The 20,351-nt window shown below is 40.1% G+C and overlaps 1 protein-coding gene across 1 annotated transcript in view; it reads right to left on the reverse strand.

Moving 5' to 3' along the window:
• Positions 1 to 10,502: 10,502 nt before the first annotated feature.
• The window catches only part of LOC141796481 (voltage-dependent calcium channel subunit alpha-2/delta-1), a 71,071-nt gene continuing 61,222 nt past the window's right edge, over positions 10,503 to 20,351 (reverse strand). Inside the window, exons 29-39 of the mRNA XM_074677636.1 lie at positions 20,145 to 20,234; positions 19,966 to 20,033; positions 19,841 to 19,879; positions 19,680 to 19,751; positions 17,844 to 17,996; positions 17,079 to 17,131; positions 16,634 to 16,689; positions 16,379 to 16,508; positions 15,616 to 15,728; positions 14,812 to 14,894; positions 10,503 to 12,427 (exon numbers count right to left, since the gene is read on the reverse strand). Of these exons, the coding sequence (XP_074533737.1) occupies positions 12,317 to 12,427; positions 14,812 to 14,894; positions 15,616 to 15,728; positions 16,379 to 16,508; positions 16,634 to 16,689; positions 17,079 to 17,131; positions 17,844 to 17,996; positions 19,680 to 19,751; positions 19,841 to 19,879; positions 19,966 to 20,033; positions 20,145 to 20,234 (968 nt within the window). The 3' untranslated portion in view covers positions 10,503 to 12,316. The remainder of the gene's footprint in view (positions 12,428 to 14,811; positions 14,895 to 15,615; positions 15,729 to 16,378; positions 16,509 to 16,633; positions 16,690 to 17,078; positions 17,132 to 17,843; positions 17,997 to 19,679; positions 19,752 to 19,840; positions 19,880 to 19,965; positions 20,034 to 20,144; positions 20,235 to 20,351) is intronic.

Genomic DNA, 20,351 nt, shown 5'->3' on the forward strand with positions numbered 1-20,351 from the left:
TGACCGTGGCTCTAACTTCTCTTCACTAAATTTTTAAAATCTGAAGAACCTGCATATTTTAAAAGTAATAATTATAATGTCATCACGTGGCAGACATCTTTACAGGAGCTGGATTCAAAAATGAAACATACTCTGATCTGGGAAATAAGTTTAAATAATAAAAAAAAAAAACTACTGATATAGCTGCAGTTAAATTGGAAAAATAAGAGAAACATAATTTCACTTTTTCTTATTTTGTCTTATTCTGTGCACTTGTTTAAGACAGGAAACCCAGCAGGGATGTGAAAAGCTGGGGGAGGAGCATGTGGGTTTGTTTATGCTACTTTTCTTCACCCTCCTTGTCCTAGATAAGAAGTGAAGTAACCGGTGGCGGCTTGGATGTGGACAAGGCATCCAGGCCCAGCTCCCGAGTGTCATCTCTATTTCCTGCGATGATAGCATGAGATAAGAGATGTGACACTCAGCCCTCTGTATCATGTTAAACAGAAAACATGTCAATTATCGCAGTGCAGGTCCCAAGTTACAGCTTTGTGGGGATTCCCGGTAGTTTCTTTCAGCTCACACCATGAGTGCACAACAACCCAGAGGGAAAGAGATGGATAAATATGCAGAGGGAGGCAGGCTCCATGTCTATATTCTTTCTGGTTCAGTGAGTAATGCTCCTGCGGCTTCCTGACAGGACCACAGAGTCATTCGCAATAATAAACAATCAGCTGTGAGTCAGATACTTTCACTGGAGCGCAGCACAAATCTCCATTTTTCTCTTTCTCTTGCTTTTTTTTTTTTTTTGGGCTTTCCTCTAACTCCATATGCATGCAACACAACCTAATTCTCTGTCTCACTCTGTTTCTTCTTTTTTTCCTCTGCTGTCTATCCATCACTGTAAAAAACATGCATGCTCGTACATAACAAGCAGCAGATGACTGGATAACCTTCACCAACAAAAAGCCCTCATCACCACAGTCTCATTACTGACTCTCCTAGCAGGAATCCAGTGGGTGTTTTTCATCCTGTCTGCACTGGAGCAATGGCTTCTTCTAGAAAGATGGAAATTGGAGAGAGACCCAGTCAGTAGCCCGTCGCTCGCACATATGAGTGCCGTCACCATTCAAAACTCCTCACATCTGTGGCTGGTTATTGCCAGAAACTTCATATCTCCCTGCAGCTGGTAATGATGGGAGGAAGTTCAGTGGGAGATGGAGATGATATGGAGAATAAGATAGGGAGAAAATGGATCGACTGTAGCTGCAAGGTACAATGCACGCCACTGTACTACATGTTGCTCTGTCTGGGTGCATATGGAGTGTGTGGGGGTGTAAATAGACTTCCTGAAGTTTATTTTGTGTGCATTATGTGAGCAATGTGTTGTAAACTCTCATTCCCCTGTGCATGTGGATATATGTGCATGTTTTCATCTGCAGCAAATTAGCCAGACCTCTTAGAGACCTCCAGCCCTCTCCTCCAGATTTCAGTCACGTGACCTTATGTATGAGAGATGGATTGGGATGGAAAATTGGAAGAAGAGATGCTGGAAAGAGCAGACCAGAAAGTGTGATGTCCTGAGGAAGACAGGGAGAGATAAGAGAAGTGGAAAAATGAGTAACAGAGTACAGAGCAGGTATTTCACTCTAATGAGAATAAGGGGTGTAAGCGTGTGTGGGTTTAGTTTGTGTGTGTTTGGGTTAGTGATGACAGTGCTTGGGCCTTGACGCTGTAAACACAGATACTGTGTCAAGAGATCCTCCTTTAAACAAACACTCACTTCCTGTTGTCAGTGCTTGCAGTTGTAGAGTCACTGCTGGTAATTGAGATCCGCTGACAGTTAGGGCTGACACAAATAAACTGTGTACACACAATCTGTGCATACAAGCAGTTTGCAAATATGGCTGTGTGAAGCTTGCAGCTCTGTGCTCTACCTTCAAGTCACATTTTTCAGATGGCGACATGGATATGAGAGCTAAAGAGTGGGCAGAAGACAGAAATGCAAACCTTTTTTCACACAGTGGTTCATTAGCATTCACATTAGTAGACTGAGTCACCGACACATCCTCGAAATAGCTTTCAAGAGGATCAGAGGACCATAACAAATAAATCCCACTCAATAAGTAATTGATTTTTCTTTTAGATAATTCACTCTCCAACAGCAAACAACCACTTTTCTCATTTTCCTTCATCCTCAAACGTATTCTATTGATCACAGAAAATCGATCACAGAGTTTTACTCGTCACTCATCTTTGATGTGCTGAATCACTCAATTCAACAAAGTCTGCAGATGTATCTAGGGATTGCTGTGTTTGCAGTTGACTTTACTTTCCACCTGCCTTTTGACAAGGGCAGACAATCTCCATTGATCTTCATCACAGTGAATGTGGTCCAAAATGCTCAACCTATGCATATTCCAAAACACATGCATAATTCAGACTATGATATGGGTGCTTCAGGACAGTGGGCGCCATACATGAAACAGCTTGTTATGATGAGGACATCGAAGAAAAAGACTAGACTTGTTCAGATGTTCAGATGTTCAGATGGAAAAAGCGGCATGGTTTGACATTAGAGAGTAACATGAATTTACAATAGTAAGAAGATTTAAAGAACTTACTTGGGTCTTGACAGCCGTAATGACAGAGTCACCATTGCGATGTGAGAGGGGTGGGGAGCGTATCATTTTCCTCCATCTCAGGAAACCTGAGTAGTAGTTTTGTGAGGCTGCTCCAGGATGCCTGGAGCGATAGCGCTATCTCCACAGCTAGCAGAGCTTCATCGCCAAACCCCCGAGTCCTTAGAGCTCTGTCAACAGGCAAGTCAACTTATTGTGCTGCTAGCTGCACAGCTAGCAAAGGTCTGTAGCTGGAGGACCCTGCAGTGCATGTGGAATCCCTGCTGGGTTTGGCTCCAACTGGCGTCAAAACCCATGTTCACGCTTTGCAAGACAAGAGGAAAATGATACCTGACATGCTCTGCATTCCCCACAAGGCATTTTTCATCTCTGCTGTGCTAGACTTCAGAAAAGTATTGCTGTAAATCTTTTGGCTTCAGTAACTACCTGTAAATCACACCTGGTGTCCTGGTGGCCTGCTTTTCTGTTGCTTGTTACAGAAGTAAACACCTAGAGACCCCCGTTCTCAGAGCTGGAAAACAGATGGCTAACAGTACCACTTGCTGAACAGCTAACTGAGATCCCTGACTACCTTTGGCTACACTTAGCAGTGGTGACTTTTGTATAGCTTTCTGCCATTTCAGATATTTACAACTGAGTGGCCTAATAATCGGCAAATTCAGTATCTGGTCTTCTTCTGCGCTGTTTCACTGAGCACAGTCAACGGCTGGATTTGTGGCATACTCACCTCCAGCCGTCATCTTCTTATGTAGCGTTTGTTAGCTTTGCACTGTTTGTATATTTGCTGCTCGTGTTGTCCTGCATTTTCACTTTTTTTCCCCTTCTTTTTTTGTGTGTCTTATTGCAGCATTTTTTTTCTGTATTTTCGCCATTATTGAGTAAATTAAACCCCTAGTTTTTTTTTTAATCCAGATATATTGAGCTTAACACACAGTTAGCTCGATAGAACAATTGTAATTCACTGCGCATAATCCTCACTTAGCCTTTTGTCCATCTCTGCCCCTGTGTTTATGGGTGTTGATGTGAACATTTCAGACAGACTCTTGGAACAATTCATTTTCACATTGAGCTGGTGAGTTTGTATATTCACTCAAACCATAACTGTTTAAAGAACACATCCTTTAACATGGTACACATGGAGGGTGTCGTACAAATACATCAACATCCCACATGCACTCTATTGTGGTGGCCCTTTGACAGCGGAGGTCAGTCACTCTGAAGTAGAGAAACGTGGAAAACACCCACAAATAGGTCATGTGTACATACACAACCTGTGTTGTATAGGAAGGACTATTTTGTAGAATTGTTAAGCTTTCAGATACAAATATTTATTTCAGAATCAGCTTTCATGAACTTTGGCAAATACTTGTACCTATACCCACTGAAAATTATGTGTGCATAGGATTTGTATGACATAAACATACACACACACTTACTTAAACTTAATAAAATCCACATAATTACTGTAGGTGCAGCATTTACCTTCAAGCAGAAAATGTTTGATATTGATTCAACAGAAACATTTAAAGAGATCACTCCTTAAAAATACCAAGCACTTACATGAAACTCGGAAGAATAACTTCCACATGTTCAGATATAAAGCGTAATTAGAAAAGCAAAAAGTGCTTTAGGACAAGAGACCAAGAAACTTGGGTCTTAAAATAGGGCTTTAACCTGTGTTTCCTCATTTCTTACACATCTGCAAACAGTCTGCTTGTCTTGTCTACTGCTTACTGCTAATTTACCCCCACATGACTCACACAGAGCTGGAGACGCACAGGAGAGGGGGCTGGTAGGTTAGATTAAAGAGCAGAGGGGAAGAAAAAGCTGCTCTGGGGCGGCAGGTACATTTCAGCCCACTTGTGTCTGTGTCAGAACACATAAATGTAATTAGCATGTTGATCGGGAACATGGCATGGGGCGGGTACGGCAGTATATACAACCCACCTGAGTGGTTTGCCAGACGTGCGTACAGCATACTGAGAGTGAAGACACACTAAATCAAAGCTATTTTAGTATCGAGCCAGCTTCTAAAGTTTGAACATAAAGTTTAACATGTGAACAAAAAAAGGCAGAATTACACAGACTCTGCCCTGTAGCATACCACAGTGTTCACTCATCCTTATTAATACGTCAACATCTACATTTCAAACAGCGACAGAAATTCATGGCCCCCAGAGGGAGAATTGAAATGACTCAGTTATCCCCTTCTTTCCCCCTCGGGTACACCAGCTGGACAAAGTTGTCACCAATGTGGTGAAATAGCTTGACGTCTGCTTGATGGATGGAGACAAAACCAGATAAAGACATTAACAATTCCCCAAGTTTGAGTATCAAAAGTTGTTGGCCTTCAACATATGGGGTCATAAATGTCACAACATGGGTTAGTCAGTTACTGGCAGGTGTTCAATCTTTGCTGTAAATATTACAAACGTGCTTTTGAATAGGTCTTGCATTGGCGTAAAGCACTGTGGGCATCACCGGCATATGATGTATTGAAAACAAACTGCCTGAGAAAAACAAACATATGACCAGATCAAGTTGAAAAATGGGTTAAAGACAATACCCCACCCCTTTTACAGCTCTGTCTTCCAATGTCAGGAACGCACATATAGAAAGCACTCAAGCCACTTATTTAAATCTCATAGTGTCAGGGGCTTAGTTAACCTCATTAAGCAAGCACTTTCTTTTCAGGAGCATCAAGTGCTCCTGAAAAAGAAAAAGGACTATAAGAGCCGGGCCCGTGGACCAATACTAATAATTGCCCCACCACTGGCTGTGCATGAAACTGGAAACAGGAATGGGATAGTGGGCTTGCATGTGCATCCAGTATACTGGAAAAATTACTGCACTACAGTTTTACTGGTCAAATACTCACAATGTTGACGCCATATTTACTGTAACAAGTCGCCAAAGAGACTCAAACAAACACCTGAACTCTCCCCTCAGAGGTTTGGTGGCACACACTCTTTACCCTGAGTGAATCTGCCTTCCCTTGTAATTATAACACCTCATGTTACCATTTAATGTGTTTTAGCCTCACTCTAAACACACAAAGAATCCAAACATCGGACCCAAACCTGGGCAACAGAGGAATGTGTCCCAAAGAGACTCTTCACCTGGTTGGAGTTTCTCACTCTCACGCCTGCCAATCACACTGAACACACAGTCACACGCACAGCATGCTCACACTGTGAGTGGAGAGAGGCAAGGAGAGAAAAACCAAGGTAGAGAGAACAGATAAGTGTCTGGTTATGTTTATGGGTTTACAGAAAGCCTCTGGCATTTCCTGATAATCCCCGCCAAGTTGGCGTTTTGTGTTCTTGCCAACTCTCACTTTGTCTTACACTGTATTTCTCTTTATTTTCACTTTGTTAATACATTTGAAAGTTTTCTTTGTTGTCAGGAAGGCCAGGTCAGGTGCCAGAAAATTTGAACAATCAAGGGAAGAGATCTGAAGACTTTTGAAGACCTTTTTCTGTTAATACTGAACTATTTGATAATATCTGTATTTCCTTTTGCTGCATACTAAAGGTCGGCGAAAACAACAAGATTTATTCACAAATACCATTTGATCTCAGGTGAAAGCTGTGTCTCATACAGGAAGAACAGGCTCTGTACCTTCACTTTTTTTCCTTTCTTTTTTTCTTTCTTTTTTTTTTTTATAAGATGTCGTAGCTACGACCCTGATGGCCCTGACCAGCTGTGTCATATGATGACGGAAAATCTGTGACCCTTCCATTGCTGCTTGCAGGAAGAGCACACTTTTTATGGTTTAATAAAGAAATCCAATAAGAACAAACAGTGCCAATTAAAATTTTGGACTTAATGTAAACTGCATGAAGCAAAGTTTATTCAGACCCGGGTTGATTGCCCTGCTAGATGTCATGATCTCAAGGTTGCTCAGAGTGTTGGGACTAAATATAGCACTAATGGTACAATCATAGCGTCACTGAGTGTTATACTGATCCAAAAATAGCCTTTATTCTTAGAACATACGCAAATAGACGCTATTTTCATAATCAAAATAATGTTAACGAACTTTAGAGGGCTTTACTGATGACCCAGGTCATGTTGTTGACGCAGCATAAATCTCATGTGTCACTTCCTGCAGTTTGTGGAATGAACCCAAAAAAACAGCCTTAGACTTTAATGACTCATACAGTTTGTTGGTCTGAGTCTAGGTCAAATGTCCTTCCTGAGGAACAACACACGGCTGATGTTCTGGAAAAATAAGCAAGATAGATCAGCGGATAAAGAGGAAAGTTTGAGGACTAAAGATCTTTAAAAAAAACATGTTTGTAATATGTTACTTGGTAATTTGCACACAAAACAGATCTATCCTTCACATAGAAAGCATTTGATGTTTTGTGTAATGGTCCAGTTTGACTTGATGGTTATGCCAGAAACATCTGCATCCACATCTTGAATACACAGAATGAGTCAGTGTTCCTGAGCTATTCCCCCATCCAACCGTGTTATCTAAGCTGTTTGATTTACTGTAAAAGCAACACTGAACTAAACTATGCATCATTATCACCTTTAAAATTACACTTGCACATGTTCAATAACACAGGTACAGCAGGTCACATTGACCCAGAATGTAGATGGATAGATAAATGATGTGTTCTTTACAGATTAGGTGATGATTTTAATATCTGCCTTCATTTTCCTGTCCGAAACAAATGGTTTACATAATATAGCAAACATATGGACTTGTTTTGTGTTTGGCTTGTGAGGGTGTGACACATGCCAAATCCTCAGTCCCACGCTTTCATCCAAACCTTTATTGCGTTTTGGGCCCTCTTTCTCTCCAACCATGTGTTCTGCCGCTTTGACAGTTGACGGTCTTATAAAAGAAAAACAACAGAACTGAGATAAAGGGAAGCTGTAACATGTGCCGCGTTGACTCAGTGATGAAGACATCATTAGTACAGTCACTGTGGCCCTGCATGTCAGCTGTGATGAGCATGAGTTGTTATAAGGACTGATGCCAGGAACGATGAAAATGAAACCTAAATTTGGGAGGACCAAACAACAAAGTAAATGCATTATGTAGTTTGTTCTATTACAACATTTGTTTCAATTTCTTATTCATTTTCTTACTTGACTTTTTCTAGCTAAAGTATTGTGAATGACAAACTGAAAAGAGGTGAAACTGGAGTGTGGCCCTGCTCTCCTGCGTCTGTAACTTCTTAAGCCAGAAATGTTAAAGGCTAAGACCTTGGGCCCGTTTACAAGAGTATCCTCTTACAACCTCCCTTCGAGGCATCACCATACAGCGCACACATGAGGACCTCCCAGCCTGACACAAGTCCAAGAAAAACAAACGCCTTTATGCTCTTCACTCAAAATGTGGCCGTATTGACTCTTAGATTACCATCACATAAACACAAATACCATCAAGTGGAGAACACTCGTTTTGCAAATGCCGTGTAGTTCTGTGGTGTTTGCATCTGGCTTTCTGTTGCTGCAAGCAGAGAAAGCAGTGCTGTCTGTGTTGGTGATGTTGCCAGAAGTGTTACAAAATTAGAAACATGGGGAGAGGACCACAGAAGTAGTAGAAAAACACCACCATGATGCTGTATTTAGGGTCTGCTTTTCTGTTTCATCTCACTCTGGTATTCATGTGAAAGAAAATGTGTTTTAATTTCATCAACCTTTTTCCTCCCCCCATCAAGCGCTTTAATATACCATTCTTTAAGTTAAATTTCGGGGTTTGTGGGTTGATTTGTTTGTTATAAAACAGACTTAGATTAACTCTGATGTGACTACGTGACCTATGAAAGGAAATGAAACCACCAGAAAAAGAATTATCATTTCAATATTGTTAATTATTGTGTTTGTAATCAGTGATGCAGGGGAAGTGTCAGATGAGGCCATGAAGTGCGTGCTAGTATGGCAGCCTTTACACGCTAAGGAGAAACTTGGGCTATCTTAAAATGAAGTTGTTTTTCTAGGGGGGCAGAAACACAAGACCAAAAGTCAGTGTTCCAGCTTATATTTGTTCTAATTTTCTGACTGATATGACACAAATGCCAAGAGAAGAAGGAAAAAAAAAAAACGTGCCGCGTTGACTCAAAAAAAAACCCTGCATCCTTAATCCTCCATATTGTATCCCTGAACTGCAGACCAGCACTCATGAGCTTGGGGTTAAATTAGATTTTTCACCTTAATTTTCACTGTGTCTTCAATGTTCATGTTTTTTGTTTGAATATATCTTTCTTTGTTGGCATTTCTCCTGCTAGCAACTGAAAATTGGCTCTTTCAGTGTATGCAAAACGCAGTATAGTCGCTCCCCATTACATTTCCCTCCAGGACACTGTAACTCTCCTGGAGGCTCAAATGCTGAATTTCTCTTTGGTATGACAGGTAGCCTTCTTTACGTTACGCAGCAAATCCTGTCAGTATAACAAGCTTGGCTTTCTTATCATCAGTGTCATGTAGAGACAGAGTGACACATGTACAGACAACTCAGTACATAAGTTTGACTTGAGGCGCATTAGAGGTGTTTTCCTATAAGTTCAAAAGCAACAGCCTTGGGAATGGCATTGATTGACATAAAGAGCTTGACAAGTTTGTTGGACCACCTTTCTCAGAATGAGTTCCCTAGGTTTCACCATTTTGAACAGCAGTGAGGAATTTCAAAGAAAGCTTACATTTTTAATCCCAAATTTGAGCCAGCACACCAGGATCCTCTGAAAAGTTAGAGACTTATCAGAAACAAACACAACCACCAAAGCATTTTTTTGTTTAGAAATGCAGGTAAATAACTGTAATTTAAGACAATAAAAGATAACAATGTGCTTTCTTATTTTCATTTTTTTTGTGTGTAAAACATGATGTTTAAGAATTAATGAATACCAACAATAATTATATTATGTATTAAGCTTGCACAAACTGGTGGTAAAAAGTTATGTAGTTATAACTAGGGATGCACCGATCTGGTCCTGGTACCGAGTATCAGTGCCAATCAAGCCCCTCAAAGCTGGATCAGGTATCGGTGGGTAAGGATTGGTCAAAACTTGACACTAAGACTAAACTATGATTTAGTCCATGAGGTATAAAATTTTTACCATCGAACTGTAATTTCTGTAAATTCTGAAGCATTTTAACAAAACTGCTGTTTAACATTTAAACACCAATAGTTTAAATAAATAACTTCAGTAATTCCATATGTACTCATTTTTGTCTTTTACTCAAAACATTACCAGTCTTATCCCACAGTAGAGCGTGCAGGTTGTTATTTAACACTGGTATCAGATCAGGATTGGTATTGGTTGATACCCAAAGCCAAGGTATCGGTATCGGTACCGGTATCGGTATCGGGACTAGAAAAGTTGGATTGGTGCATTCCTAGTTTTAAGTAATATGCTGGTAATTCAGGGTAAACACTTTACACTGATAATTTAGCTATGATCAAATACATTTGTTATGCACTTTTCATGTAGACCAATCAGGGTTACAAGCATGCTGCATTGTTTTTGATACTCCAACTGGTTAAAAGTGGGACAGGGATTCTCTAAAACTGGAACAAACTGGTGTTTTATAGCTCTCCATTGGGACTCGAGACACAGAGCTTGAAAACCAGACCGTCTTGTCAAACTGGGGCCCTAGGAAAAAGAACAAAATGTAGAAAGCTGTTTGACAACATAGTCACCTACACTTACTTCATGCACAAACCCAGTTTAACACAGTTGCGGATGTTCTTCCCCTATTCAGCAGCTGTCTCCGTCTCAAGAGACGATGACATGTTTGGTCTGCTCCCACACAAGCCAAAGCATCTTGCCAGATGTGACAGAAAAGGCTGGAGCACCTCGGGTCATAACAATACAACACTTTTATTGTGAATATATTATATTTGCACAATAATCAACACCATATTATAAACATTTGTCTTCTCTTTCATTTTCTCTTTTGTACAGTAAATAGTATAAGTGTACAAATGTATACAAAATTTATTCAGGCTAGTCAAGTTCCACAAAAGAGTAATTCATGTACAGTATTAAAGCACAATCAGATATTGGAGGGACACTCACATGCCTGCACATAGACATGTGATCCCCCCTGGTAAAACACAAGTCAACACACGACTCTGATAGATAGGCATATTCTGAACACTCAACACCCCCAGGTCACCATGAAGGCAAGGTAGAGAGAGCTGAATAACTGTTACAATGGCAAAGAAAAAAGTTAACACTGGAACATTTATGTATTTATATGTAATGATTGAAGTAAGGCAATGCAAGGTTACCACTGATAGAGGTCTAAGCTCCCTCCAACTGGCCCTGATGGCGACCCTGGGCATAGGCAGCGTTCAAACACAGAACAAGCTCATCCCGTCACATTGCAGCGTATGGACACCGAGCTTTCAGCGTCTGCTTCACAGCACTTATAAAGCAACACATAGAGGAAACAAGCAGAAGGAGAACATTGAGGAGAAGAAACAGAAAGAAAACAAACTGGTCAAATTCTTGTGCTGATCGCATTCAAACGTCATCCTGGCTCCTGAGTCAGTGATCCAGAAAGGTAACAGAAAAAGGACTGATGATGAGAGGTGTCGAAATACAAGCTCAAGTCTGTTTTTGGTTTGTTGTGACCAAAGAGGGAGATTATTAGGGCCCTTTTCATAATGAAAATCTGATTTTCCCAATGTTGCATGGGCCTAATAAAACTGATAAACTGCAGCATTTAGCCCATTTCACAACATGTCACGACAGAGGCTACCCCCCTGCTCTGCATGAGCTTAAGCATAGAAGCATACATGGACAGTAAACAACTCAGATACTCTGCTTCATTCAGGAAACAGACTGTTTGAGCTACTATGTAGGCACTGGGGATTTGATGTGTCAAATTGAAAACAACTGTAGCTATCTGTCCAAGTCTATCTGATACTATAACATCCTAAAATTTTGATTCAGATGGGTGTCCTCTAAAATACCTGGATGAAAAACACCTACATCTGAGAAATCTCTTAAACTCGCCAGCATCATCTCTGCAGTCGGTTGTTTTTTTCCTGTATTGGTGCTGTGTGTAGCTTTGGTGTCAAAGTGTTGTCTTAAGCTCTGTAGTGAGCACATGCTGCTACAATACAACACTCAGCTAGTTATGAAATGTACGTTGATTCTGAGAAGGAAAAAAAAAAAAATCATCAGAGATGAAGCGATAGGTACAGTACATTTAAAAAACACTCAAACAGAAGGGATATTCTTATCATTTGCACTAGTTGCAGAAGTGAACTATCATTACAGCATAATGATCCATACGCAATAATTATAATAAGCAACAAACAATATTGACAACTACACAAATCAATGCTGTCAGTGAACATACAGTCTTTGAATGATATTCAGTTGGCATAGCGAGACGACTCTTCAACTTCCACCAAAATAATCTGAGAAACAAATGAGGCAGAATTAAAGGGTTTGGTTAGCTCTTACTCTTGCACCATAGGAGAGTATTAAGGAGTATATCATGGGGAGGAGTGCAGCTGAGCACAGTAACTGTGTCTCTGTGTATTTGGAAATGATGGTGGGGAAATGAATGAGCACCCTTTGGCATTGGAAAATAGAAATGCTGATAAAAATGTCTCATTGCACATATTCTGCATACATCCTGGATGGCATAGCTGGAGTGTCTCTTGTAAGATGAGATGATGATTGGTGTATGTGTCTGTGTGTGAGTGTGTGTAGGGGTCATGAGTTTTGTAATGATGTGAAGAGCCACAGCAGCAGTAGTTGGAGTCCAAGCATTGGCAAGAGACACGGAGTTAGACAGGTCCCTCCTCCACAGTCAGAATCATCCTCCTGTTGGAAAAATCAGCCTTAAATTAATGAGACAAACATTTCCTACATCTGGTAGCTTTTTTCTCTACAAGCACTGCTTTAACAAATGATGGTTTTACTTGCAAATGATGAAGATTTAATCACTAAATAAATTTAGCACAAGGGGAAGGAGAGTATGTGTTTTGATTATTTCTTTGTTGTAACAATTCTTCTTGGCAATAAATCTTATACTGTAAGAAAGTCTGTTTATTTCCCTTTTTAGAATGAGCCACGTTTGTAAGGGACATGGGTTTATGGGGTGAGCAGCAAAACAGAGTATGTGGGTTACAACCATGAACAATTTGCCAGATATTCTCCGCCAATGCCAAACAGCTCAAGTGATTTATCGAGCTGTTGTTGAAATGCATATTGGGTATGTTACTTTAACTTTTACATCTAAAATATTCATATTGAAGCATTTTACCCAACATTTTCTAGCTAGCTAGCTAGCTAGCTAGCTGCTGTGCTGATATCACTAGCTCTCCTTTTGCCGTGCACTTGCATGAGCTACAGTCACAAGCCATCAGTATGACTGATATCTGCTACTGCTCAAGTACACATTTCTGTATTACTCTGTGTGATATACATTAACAGTAATGTTTGAGCAATGTATTAGAGTCATGCCTGAGTGAGCTGCTTGAGCTGCATTCATAAGCCAACTGTGTGACCAGTACATACTCTGTTCCGTTTCATGTTAAATCGTGACATGAACAGATAAACAAGCCTCCTGAGAGGGCTTTTCTAAATCTTACTGGTCACATAATGCTTTCGTGCAATAACAGAGGTGACTGAGACTTCATTCTGCCTTTCAAGAATGTATGTGTATGCACATGTGTCTGTTTACAGAAGTGTGCGGCATTCTTCTAGTTGATGGGAGTCTTCAGGATACCCGTGCCTGCCAAAGGCCTCAGAAACAGAGGTGGGAGTCTTCTGTATTCAAAGGACAGGAAGCCGTGTGGAGCTTCCTCTGTTTACACCGCTGGCAAAATGAACTGGCCTGGACACAAACTGTCTTCCTATGAGGAGCTGAGCCAAACATAGTGGGACAGATGGAAAGAGGAAAATGGGACGAGGCCTACTTTTTCTCTTTTCATCGACTTCCTCGGCCATTCTCCCCCTTCCCTTTGCTTCTCAGCTTCTCCACAGTGTAAACAAGCAGTCACATGAAATAGTGGCCAGTTATGTGTCTGATCTACGCCTTCAGAACACAATGAAAGTCTGAGTTCACAGAGATATGAGGAATAATAATTCCAAATATTTGGAAGTCTCATAAACTGTTCAAAGTTGGGTGGTGATGCAGTGATCTCACTCTCTCCTTTGTTTCACTGATGTAAATCAAACGGCATGATTTCCATTAGACCTACACGATGCTGTTGCTCTTACCAGGAAACAAAAAAATAGTCTTTCCAGATTGAGGCAAAAAAATCCAAATGAGCTTACATATTTACGAGAGAACTTTGCATTAATTTTAGGAAGCTGTTGGTGATGCTAATTAAATACGTCAAGTAAGCTGCTGGTATCATTTGTGAAGCTGGTAAAGAGCTATCGGATCCGCACTTTTTTTTTTTACTGCAGAGGTTCAATATGCTTTCCATCTGCTGGAGTGATAAACAGGAGAAAAATAAAATCAAGCAGAATGAAAAGGAAGACAATGTTTTCTGTCAAGTAGGAAGTCATGCAACAAAGACATAACCCCTACTCTTAGTTATTTCACTGTTTTGAAACTTTTCATGGGTATTTGCTTGTTCCAATTTGTTTAAGACCTACACTTTTGTTTATAGGTATAAGTCAGGATATTACCCAACACACTTGATTAAAAAAGTTGCATAATGTGCATGAAATTAGCATTTAATCAAACCCATCAACCATATGTTTGTTGGATTTGCTTGTGCGGGGAAAACTGCAATGATCTGGTAATACTAAAGATCAAGAGTGGGTAATGAAACTACATAAAGCAGTGCAAGTACACTAACCCTGAACCCAGCACCAGAAACAATAAGAGGGGTGTAGGGCTCAATGAAGAGGCTCTGCTGATTGGACACAAGGGCTCATCCTAGCAGAAATGAGCAGGAGCCATTGGGATGCAGAGTGGAGAAAAAAGAATGAAAGATGATGAGTGAGAAAATCATAGAGAACAAGACAAGAGTAAACAATTAACTGCATGCAAATGAGTTCAAATGAATGAAACCATAAAAGTAAACAAACTGAATGAACAACTCAGGGATGGATCAGAGAAAAAGAGCAGGCAGCCAATACTTGTTTGAATCTTTGCAGAAATCAAAACCAGAAAGAAGCTGACAAACCAACAGTGAAGGGTCACTAATGGAGCTTTTAACAACACAAAACCACATGCAGTTGCCTCTTACATTTTCATTGTTGTCAAAACACACGTCTGGCCCTTTGCGATATCTTGGATTCTGAGCCAGCTCGCATGGATTGGGACCTTCAGCTAAACAGACAGTGTCAGGAAAATACATCATCAACAGAGCTGTTTTCTCACTTTTAACAACAACAACTATATGATGTTGACTCTAGCAACTCTTCAAACCACTGCCAGAAAGCCTTATTTAGCTCCAAGTTGTCAGCTTGGTTATTTATTCCAAATGTTTTCTATAAACTGTGTCAGAGAAATTGAATAGAATAGCTCTAAATGGCAGTACCAAAGTTATTGAAAGTGTTAATCTGTTCAGTGTTATAATTTATAATTAATGCAACTCTATGCTGACCTCTATTAGCAACACCTGCAGCACCTAATACGTTGGCAAATAGTGACATTAAGGGCATGTGTCAGATAGATATACTGACATAAAATCTATCTGATGAATCTAAGCTACTCAGTTTGCATAAATACTTGAATATAATATGTATTGTTCATACCCATGCTCTTAGTGTTTACTCAACCAGACTGCAGCCCACAGCTCAGATGAAATCAAACAAAAAAATCTAATCTGAGCAGTAATCTGAGACAGGCTTTAATATTGCAGTGCATCTGGTTTACTATTGGCTTGTGAACACTCAGGGGGACCTGCTGCAGACTCATTAGCTGTGTCCTTGTGTTGAGAGTTCAAAGCCTCACTGTCATATGGATGATGGATTGAGGGCTGGAAAGTGAAGAGGAAGTGTAAGTCTATGTTTGATTTTTTTTTTTTACAAGCTGAGTGAAAGGATACAGGGTTGTTCAGCCTGTCGCAGTGGTCTGGGGTCACACGACAGACACGTTGCCTTGGCATCAGTGATCAGGAACACTAGGTTGGTGTTTGGCAGCTTCTCAGCGCGGTACATCCTAGGAAGCATTCAAAGCCACACACAGACATGCATACATGGTAAACTGTAGGTACAATATAAATCATACAGTGCAAGTTTGTGCGCACATGTGCAGCACTCATTCCTCCCCTCTACCTTTTTTTTATGGAAGTCATGAAAGTTTCTGTGTCCACAGTCGTTAACATTTGGGGAGTACAGGACCAGACACGTGGGACTTATAATGCCTAGTAATTAAAGCCATATTTAACCTTGTCTGACAGTCCGAATTGACAGAAAGGAGTTAAGAGCAAAGTGAATGTGCAGTGCTTTGTGAATATGTGTATTAGTGAGTTTGAAGTACAGCCAGAGAGCTTAGGAAGAAAAACAGATAAAAGCGCTTTTGTGCTCTCCTCTGTGACTCTGCTCACTGACAGATCAAGGTAAGCTGTCCCTGAGCAGGACTCTTCACATAACAGCTGTCTGAAATCAGGCTGGAGCACAAAAAAGAAGCCAGGAAGCCAACACTATCCCTGCAGACCATTAAACAGAATAGTGTCCAGGAAGAAGACCCAAAATAAGAGATGGGATTTGCCCAAGAAGACAACCCATTAACAACACATTCACAGCCAACAGGGTGGTAGCTTTTACAGATTTCTGCATGTATCCTGATATATGGAAACACCCACATACCTGGAACAGTTCACACAGTCTAGGACACCTGAGTAGGATCTTTCATCATTGTCAAAGAAGTACTGAGTCTGCTCCGTGATGCAGCTTTCCTTAAACATGGCATCTGGTATGTCTTCGTCTGCTGACTCTACTGAAAGTAAGACATAGGGTTTGACATCTGTGTAAAAGAAACTTCAAATAAAACAAATAAATTAAGTGTTGGGGTTCACTTTGGTTCAACGTGACTTTTGACAAATATTAGCTTCTGCTACTCACCTGCCTCCAGAAGGTTTGGGAACATAAGACCAAAAAAGAGCTGCTGAAGTATTGACCTAGACCCCAAGAATAAAAAAAAAACAAAGAATGAGTCACACACATGAGTCAATAAACCATCTTCAACTTATTTACTTTTATTAACTGAACACTGTCCAATAAAGACTCACATCTGTTAGAAGACAGAGTCACTGGTGATGTAAATGTCAGGGGAAGTATCAGTCACCCTATTTTCGGTTATAACACGGTTGAACAGTCATTTGGAAAGTAATCCAGTATAATGTGTAACCGTCTTTGTCCTGCATTGACCCAGCCAGCTTTATCCCTCGATGGTACACAAGCCCACTCTCATACAAACTCCTACCCTTAAGAAAACATGTACTCCTACCCTGAAACACAGACACAAACACACGCAAACACTCACAAATAATCTCAACCTGCAACTCACCAGGCAGCAGTGGAGGCCCACCAGCCAATACTGAGCATGTCTGCGATGGTAGGCTGGAGAAAGGAAAGAAAGAGAGAAAAAATGTACAAAGGGATTAAAAAAAAACATTGAACCATTATTTCTGTATTTGTATTGATGTATATATATATATATATATATATATATATATATATATATATATATATATATATATATATATATATATATATATATATATTATATTTAGAACTGGGAACAAAACAGGATTATACTGTGATACAACCAAAATATATTAAAAATCACTGAAGTTCTTATGGACTTAAAACAGACTCAAAGTAGTTGTAGCTTGTAGGAAGAGCAGTGGAACAGTCTCAAAAGGATTTGTATGAAAAGGTTAAGATTTACAAGTTGTATACCCTTTTTAAAATGCTAAAAGTGCATTGATGATTTACAAATTAGGATAAACAAGAGATAAATTAGAGCACAGTTACAGGTCTAGACTTCAAAATACAAATGCTGCTTTTCTAAACAATCCACAGGCAGGAATCATGCTTAACAGACACAGATCATTTAGTATGAGAACAGCACACTACACCAGTCTCAGAAGAACTTACAAATACATTTCCATTTAAGGAATTATGAATACATTCTAGTTAAGAGTACTTTTGGGTCTGTTTTAAACCCATTAGTATGGCTCAACCTTTATTCCCCAGAATCTAGATTAATGCAAATTTCAAATACAAACTACGTGGAAGACAGTGACTGCGTATAAGTGTTGCTTTTTACCACATATACAGAGCGCGGTCCTGCTGCAGCCTTGCTGTCTTTCTCTGGGTCACACACAGACTGGTAGTCATAGGTCTTGTTGAAGGAGTATAAGGAGGTGTTGACCAGGTTAATCATCAGCACGGGATCCACCTCCCCAAAGAACTGACCTATCTAGACAACACACACACACACACACACACACACACACACACACACACACACACACACACACACACACACACACACACACACACACACACACACACACACACACACACACACACACACACACACACACACACACACACACAGTCAATGAAAGTCTGTGCAGTACTTCCCTTGACAGATGCAGCCAATCAAATTGCACATTGGTTCACTTTTTTTGTTTTGTTATGAAAATACTTGACTCCTCAAAATGAGCCAATTCAACAACAATGTAGCTGCCCACAGCTAGTGCAGAACACTTCCTTATTTTTATTAGCCAAGTATGTGTCAACATATTATAAAGTCCATTAATCAAACATTCTCACTTTGCTACCACAGTCAGCCTCTCTTTGTAAGTGGTTGAAGAAAACCAGAATTACTAACAAGTGCATCCATTGTCACAGTCACATCTGTAAGACTTTAGTATGACTGAATCAGGTGGATAAGAATCTGGGTGATTAGTTTTCCTTGAAAGGAGAGATTTTATTCCTCAAAGTAGAATCCATCCAAATGTTTTTCTTTCTGTTTGTAATCATAATCATTTCCACCACTGTTTCAGTTGAGTGTAGGAAACAGTCAATGTGAAGGAAATAAAGACTTGGAACAAATTGACTGTAAAGCAATCCTTCAACCCAACTGCAATCCTTTGATGTTGATTTTGCTTCTTATTCTTTCGACATGTGCAGCAAGGAATACAGAGACAGACGTCATGTTTCTACTCCAACTACCACTCATTTCTCAAATTGCCGGTTGAAATGTAAACAACGGACAGGGAGAAAAGATAGAAAACAAATTCTCACTATTGGTTTTACTGATCTGAAAACTACTGGTTACAAAGTGCATTCACTCCTAGAGGCTGTATCATCATCATGTTGTGGGATGGTAACCAATTTGTTCTGAAGATTGTTTTCATACTGAGAAAAAAGCTTCCTTTAACTAAACAGATAACAAAAAACAATCAGAGTAATTGCTCAATGAGCTAAATTGTAACATGGTTTAAAGAGGTCAAAACCATAGAACTGCTAAAGCACAGACTGAATTCTTATTCCAGGAAACACTAAATGTACAACAAGGAAAAAAAAGAGAGACAAGAGAGTGCTTCTTCATAAACTGTGTGCCAGACATGCGGTTGTGGAATGAATTAAAGGTAACAGATTTCCTGAAAAGCTTTCAGACCCACAGTATATCCCACTACTGATTCACAGGGGTCTGCAGCAGCCGGGGAGAGTTAACACAGCAAAGATGACTTCTTGCACACACAGGGGACTTGCCTAACTCCGGCGGACTAAAACCCACCAGAACCTTTCTTTTGATCCTTTTCATCCAGTGCTGAACTTTATCCGAGATGTGGATGTGCTGCTGTCCTGCAGCAGCTTTAAAGCTGCCCTGAGCTAACGGGCCATTCTCATAACTTAGATGAGTCATGAGCCTGCTATTTGACCTTTGAATAAGATTACTGGATCCACTGGAAAGGTAAGATGAGCTAGGTATATAGAAAGGCTGGCAAAAAGTTTAACGTTTCTGCAAAGTCTGAAATTTGAACTTTTTCTAACCTTAAAGAAACAGATCTTGCATTTTGGAACATGTTATGGATTGAAAATGATTTTGCAAAACATGTTACATGGTAAGATGAAGCATCTTGTGACTCACCAAGTTGATATACTCATCCTGATTGGACATCAGGAGGAATCCCCCATCATCTAGTATTACACAGTCAACATGCTGCAAGATGAGAACAACAGCACTTTAACGGTGAGAAGAAGGCAGGTAACAGTATGATTAAACAAAAACAAATCAACTGTTTACAATACCTTGTCGTTCCTCAGACAGCCACAGATCTCATCCTTGCACTAAAGGTCACAAACATTAAAACAGTTGTGAAAACAAAGTTATCCAAGGTTATAATGAAAATGTCGGCTTTATGAGCAGAACTTACATTCAATTTTAAAGTAGCATTCATAAAACTGTTCATCCAGAATGAGACATTTAGTTTCACTCCAACCACTGCAGAGAAAAAAATACAGAACAGTCAGAGCTGCAGCTTGAGCAGCAATGAAATAGTTCAATTTATTTTGCATTACAAGAGGCAGTAAATCAGGTCCCAGCAAGACTGACCTGCTGGTTTGAGTGTGACTTCATTAACCGTGAGCTCCACTGCTTTGCTCACCAGAATACCTGACTCAGAAACGCTCTCCCTCCCCTCTGCTGCAGAACAGAAGACAGAGAGAACCAATAATCATGGCAGTTTCGGCACACTCTTGTAGTACATAGCAGGGAATGTTCAGAATGTGAATTACAGTTAAAATGGGAATAATCGCTCTC

Source organism: Halichoeres trimaculatus, unplaced genomic scaffold (assembly GCF_033239565.1).
Source record: "Halichoeres trimaculatus isolate MK-OKI-2021-1 unplaced genomic scaffold, fHalTri1.1 fHalTri1_scaffold_10, whole genome shotgun sequence".
NCBI classification, from domain to species: domain Eukaryota; kingdom Metazoa; phylum Chordata; class Actinopteri; order Labriformes; family Labridae; genus Halichoeres; species Halichoeres trimaculatus.